The 6,006-nt window shown below is 58.1% G+C and overlaps 1 protein-coding gene across 1 annotated transcript; it reads left to right on the plus strand.

Annotated features, from left to right (window-relative positions):
- Positions 1 to 1,384: 1,384 nt before the first annotated feature.
- ITPRIPL2 (ITPRIP like 2) lies at positions 1,385 to 3,721 on the plus strand (the record flags this gene model as incomplete). Its single annotated transcript, XM_084250231.1, has 2 exons — positions 1,385 to 1,453; positions 1,682 to 3,721. 2 exons carry the CDS (start codon positions 1,385 to 1,387, stop codon positions 3,719 to 3,721), a joined length of 2,109 nt encoding a protein of 702 aa, XP_084106357.1.
- Between the last annotated feature and the right edge of the window lie 2,285 nt (positions 3,722 to 6,006).

The raw sequence follows: 6,006 nt of genomic DNA on the forward strand, positions 1-6,006 counted from the left end.
ACAGGGCTCCCTCATCTATCCTGATGGCGGGAGGGCAGAAAAGCCTGATACCTTTTACCTTACCCTACACAGTGATATTCAAGGTGGCTAGGGCCTCAACATATGAATTTCGAGGGGCTACAGTTTAGCCCATGGCCCCACCGCAGGCCAGTCAGTGCATTCTCTTTCTTGGTGGCTTTTAACACGTGGCCTGAGTCTACCCAGAGGCTTGGCATTTGCTGCACAGCTCAGACAAGTGAAACTCTGCTGTCCTCTGCTCTGAGGACAAAGTGAGGCGAGGGGCACCAGGGGCACTCGGGGGTGGAGTGTGCCAACCTAGAAGAGAGCAGACAGAAGCGGATGAAGGGGCCGGGTCGCGCTGTGCTGAAGTAGGATCCCCAGGACAGCGCCGCTAGCACAGCCACTACAGTCCACTGACCTGAGTTGCTGTCACCCGCCACCCTGAGAATCCTGACGAGTAGACCTGGTCTCGTAGCCATTAGCAGTAGAGACGGGATCCGCTCAAAGAGGCTCAACCCAGGATTATCCCGGAGAAATCTCAGTGCCCAGGAGCCATCCTCTGAAACCTGACTTGCTGGTGCCAGTGAGGTCCTGATATTTTTAATGCATTTATCCTGGCTCTCCTTAACGGGCGAGGGGGTCTGGGGGAGAGAGAACAGGGAAGGTGCAATGAGTGTAAATGAATAAAGACAGTTATTTAAGGAAATCCAGATCATGAAATAAACCCAGATGATTCAGGGCATGCTCTCTGAAGAGCCCCCCAGAACTGAGATCCCGACCTATAGGTCCTGACAGGGCACCCAGAAAATTCCAACAGTGGAGGAAGGGACTCTGATGCCCCTCTCAGAGTCCCGCCCCCTCATTTTTCTGGAACCAGATGCCTGAGTTCAAGAGCAGGTTCTGCTAAAGCTCTGTGACCTTGGGGAGCAGCTCAAACTGCACTGCCCCAGTTCCTCATCTGAAAAAATGGGGGAAGTAATAGTGTCCCTGTCAAAGAATTAATGGAGGAGTGACTTTGTGCAGCGATCAGCACAGTTCCTGCACCACGTTAGTCCTTTGTAAAGGCCGGTGCTCCTTGCTGAGCTCAGACCAAAGTCACCCCTCAGCGAGCCCGCGGAGGCCACCCACAGCCGCATCTTCTCCCGCCCCCTGCCCCCCAGTCTTGTTCTTTCGGAGCATCTTGTGCAGTGGGATTCTTTCTCTTTTGCTTTCCTTCTTTAAAAAGAAACACCTTTAAGAAGCTCAAAAACCTTGTCTATTTCGCCAACGATTTCCCCAGCACCTGGCCTCCCGCCTGACACGTAGTAGGTCCTCGGGGTAAATACTGGTTTGCGTCAAGCACAGTGGCGCGCGAGGGGCCGCTTCCTTTGGGGCCGGGCCTGCCATGTCACCACCTCCGCGGGGTGGGGAGAGACGGTCCAGCAGGAGCCTCTTTCTCCTCCGCAACTTCCCGGTGTGACCGTGTGTGCGCCCAGCCCCCGCGGGCGCCGCCCTGGAATCCAGCCCTCCCTGGCTCTGCCTTCGGGGCGCAAGGATGTGGGGGGGCCCCCCGGAGGCCAGTTACAAGTGCGTCCCGAAGTCCCTCCCGCCGCCAGCGTCGCTTTAAGGCGGAGGCCCGGCGAGGGCGGCCCCGCCCGCCGGCTCGCGCCGCTCCAGACTTCTGGCATTTCCTCCCCGCTAGCTGGCGCGGCCGCGCCGCCCCTCGGAAGAGGAAACTCTCGGGCCAAGTAACGGGAACCAGCGCAGACGGGAGCGGCGGGGACCCGAGGCCCGAGCGGCAGCCGGGCCGGCCAGGGTAGGCGGCGAGCCAGAAGCTGGCCGCGGGCAGCGCACGGACGCGCGGGGCGCGCGGGGCCGAGGGGCCGGACGCGGCGCGCCGCGGGCTCAGGGCGCGGCCCGGAGGCCGGCGGGGCAGAGCGGGCGGCAGCTGGAAAGAAAACTTGAGCTGGGAGAGGAGGCCGAGCTGGCGGGCGGCTCCCCCAGGCCCGGCGATTGGGGAGCCCGAGCGGAAGCCAAGGAGCCCGGGACGGCGGGGCTGCCCGGGGGCTGCGCGCATGCCGGCTCGGGGGCGTCGGCGGGGCTGGCGCCCTGGGCTGCTCCCCCGCCCCCGCGGCGCGCGCCCGGCACGTCGATGCACTACACCCTCAACCTGCGCGTGTTCTGGCCCCTGGTGACCGGCCTGTGCACCGCCCTCGTGTGCCTCTACCATGTGCTTCGACGAGGCGGGGGCGCCCGGCCCGAGCCCCCCGACGGCGCGGACGGCGGCTTCCCGCTGCTCAAGGTGGCCGTCCTGCTGGTCCTCGGCTACGTCCTCCTGCGCTGTCGCCACGCCGTGCGGCAGCGCCTCCTGCCCGGGTCTCCCCGCCGGGGGCGCCCCTCCGCCTTCTCGCCCCGACGCCTCCGCGAGCCGAGCCTCGGCGTCCTGCTGGAGAGCTACTACGAGCACGAGGTGCGCCTGTCGCCGCACGTGCTGGGCCACAGCAAAGCGCACGTCAGCCGGATCGTGGGGGAGCTGGTGCGGGCCGGCCGGGCGCGGGGCTCCCCAGGCCCCATCCCCGGGGGGTCGCTAGCCTTGGCCTTCCGCGGAGACTTCATCCAGGTGGGCAGCGCCTACGAGCAGCATAAAATCCGCCGACCCGACGGCTTCGACGTGCTGGTGCCGCTGCGCCTCCCGCCGCTGGTGGCGCTGGAGCCGCGGAGCCTGGGCGGGGAGCCCGCGCTCGCCCCGGCCTTCCACGGCTGCTTCGTGTGCGCGCTGAGGGCGCCGCCGGGGCCCGCGGCGGCCCAGTGGCTCCGGGACTGCAAACCCTTCGCCGACGGCTTCTGCGTGGACGTGCGCGGGCGGCGCCACCTCTCCGCCGCGCTGGTGCTGCGCTGGTTCCAGGCGCACCTGCAGCGCTCCCTGGCCGCCGTGCGCTACAGCCTGGAGGGTCGCTGTCGAGTCAGTCTGACCCCGGGGGGCCTGGAGCAGCCGCCCACCCTGCACATCCTGCCCTGCCGCACCGATTACGGCTGCTGCCGCCTCTCCATGGCCGTGCGCCTCATCCCCGCGGTGCACCTGGGCGACGGCGCCTTCCTCGTGGCACCTCCACCGCCACCCTCACCTGTCGGGCCCCTCGTGGAGCTACCTGGAGGCCTGCGCTCGGATGTCCTGTGGGGGGTCAACACGGCTCGCCAGGAGCAGAAGCTGCTGGGTTGGTTGCAGGAACGGGCCGCCCCCGGTGCCTGCTACCTCAAGTGCCTGCAGTTGCTCAAAGCTCTGCGAGACCTGGGCGCCCGCGGGCTGGACACCACAGCTGCCACCCAGTGGGGCCGCATCCTGTCGTCCTACGTGCTCAAGACGGCGCTGCTGGCGGTGCTGCTGCGAGAGGGGCCTCCCACCCACGACTGGGAGGAGGCGCACCTGGGTGGGCGGCTGGAGGACCTGGTGCAGTTCCTCCGGGGCTGCCTGCTGCGACGCCAGACTCTCTTCCACTGCGTCCTGGGCCCTGGTGGGGCGGCTGCCGAGGTGGGCCCCCTGCCCAAGGTACTTCGCGAGGCCGCCCCCGTGGACCTCCTGGCGGCCTTCGACGGGCACGCCCGGGAATTCGCAGCTTCGCGCTTGTTGTCCACGTGGCGAAGGCTGCCCCAACTCCTCCGGGCCTACGGGGGTCCCCGCTACCTTTCCATGTGCCCCCCACCCCGGGGTCAGCGCGCCCAGGGGTTCCCAGATGAACCTTAAACCCGGAGAGTGCCCCCCACCTGGTCTAATGCTCCTAAAATCTCGTCCACCGGGTGGGAGGCGGGTGAAGCTGGGTTGATGCCGAGAAGATGGGCCGCGGAAAGTGGGGGAAGATTCGGAGGATCGTATTGGATCGCTTAAATATCACTCTTGGCTTCACACTCCTTGGCTTCATGCCCAGGTGACTGTTCTGAGCAAGCTATGGGAAGAAGGTGATGGCAGCAGCTAAGAGCAGGTCCCAGGGAGGTTTTGGAGAAGCCCGGTAGAGAAGCAAAACTAGATGCTGGGGAGCTTCCTTCTGTCGGTTTTTGAGGCATTGGTCTCGCTGGCCCCCAAATTTAAAGAAGCTGTTTTTGTTTTTGTTTTTGTTTTTTTTTTGATATAACCACTAGCTAGGTGTCTGCATTCCCAATTATCTTTGCAAAAACCCTTATCTACAAATGGAATTGAAGCCCTATTCCAGGGGCTGATGTTCTGAGAAGCATAGTTCCCACCATTCAGATTAATATTAATGTATTTTTTTAAGTGGTGCAATCACAGGTGATTGACAGGGGAAGAATTAAGTCCCACCTGCTGAGAGGCAATCAAGAATTTGTTAGAGAAACTTCCAGCACAAATAGTACTTTATTTTGATCAAATCTTTCATTTCATGATAATTGCTTGTGCCGAGTAGCGCATCTGAAAGGGAGGCCAGTTGCATTGATTATTAGGCAATGCGCAGTCTTGAAAAGTGGGCTTGCTTCATGCTTTTCCAGGCGCCAGCAGGGATGTGAACCAGTCAGCTCCCACTCATTGAGCACCTACTGTGAGCCAGGCACAGAGCAGAGTAGCAACAAAGCATTTTGTTTAAGACCCTGGCGCGGGGGTAAAACATGGCAGATCCGGAGAAAGCTCTATTTCAGTCTTTGCTGCTTGAGAGGTTTCTCCAGGGCTTGCTGCTGGCTGGGTACAAACCTGTTCTGGTTTAAGGCTTTTAAGCAAACTCCTGTGCATGGGGAATTCTTTCTGCATTTAATGAGATAATGAAGAGGAAATGCTGCTGCAGCGCCTGGCATGTAGTTAGCGCTCTCAGGTCAATGAGCAATCATCACGAGTGGAAAGTGTCTGTCCCCTTGCCCCAGTGACCTGTAAATGGTCCTAAGAGGCCGACTTTGAGGAGCGGTTGGTCGAGTCAGATGCAGGTCTTGGAAAGCATTTCCCTTGTAGCTCGGTGTCTTGGGCGCTCTGCTTGAAGATCAGTTACTCCCCAATCAGCCAGCAGAGGAGAAAGAGGTGGAGCTCTTTTTTCTCTTTGGACATAAATACCACCAGGTTGGGATGTTCTGCTGCCAGAAGCCATTCTGACATCCCTCCTAAACCCCCCAAATTCCCGACAGCCTTCCACTGTGCCAGTCCACTTAAAACTCAGCTGAAGTTTACAGCGATCCTCTCTCCATTCGACTAATAGGAAATGCAGCCGCTCCCAGGGTTACACTTTGGGATTGTATTTTTTAAACAAAAAACATGTACGTCCTTAGACTCTTAAAGGTAAGCCCTGGGCATAGCATTGGCTATGTGAATAAGGCCATTGTTTTAATTTCTGAGCTATTTTGAGGAACACTATAAGCTTTTTTCTTTAGGGGACCTCCTTGGGCACTCCAGGAAATGATTGTGAATAGATGATTTCCAGGGAATCTTCTCTTGGGACCTAGAGACTTTTCTGCAGTCGGCGGCCTCGGGCATTTGAGGCTGTGTTGGGAACAATTCACCTTGAGGCCACGAAAGTCATTCTAGTTCTTGAGGTCACTGTTGGGTCATGAGGTACAGAATTTAGCAACGGGATCATTCAACCCACTTCCTGCAAAGATCTAAACTGCACAGTGTTTATCAAAGTTATTTTAAAAATAAGTGCCAAGGATAAGTAGATCTTTATATGTGTATATAATGTTTCTATACTCAGCCACCATTTCCAGGAGTCATTCAGTCTGCTGGAGTGGGGCGCAGCAAGGCTAGAGTAGGGTTATAAAGCTTTAAAAGCTGAATTTTCCAAATATTTCTGGCTAGTTTGATAGGTTCTTTTTTAATCTTAATTGTGTATTGAAGTTTAAATCTGGTAACAGACTATTCTTGTAGGTTTATTATTATTTTTTTAGGTTAATTTCCCCAAATCTCATCCATCCTCAAGATTTTTAAATTTTATTTTTTTTTAATTGCTGGGGCATTGTGTTTGTGAATTTTTAAAATATGAATGTTTTATTTAAATGCCATGCTGAACAATTGTTCTCTGCACATGGTAACCAAAACCT

Source organism: Talpa europaea (assembly GCF_964194135.1).
Source record: "Talpa europaea genome assembly, chromosome: 12".
NCBI lineage: Eukaryota > Metazoa > Chordata > Mammalia > Eulipotyphla > Talpidae > Talpa > Talpa europaea.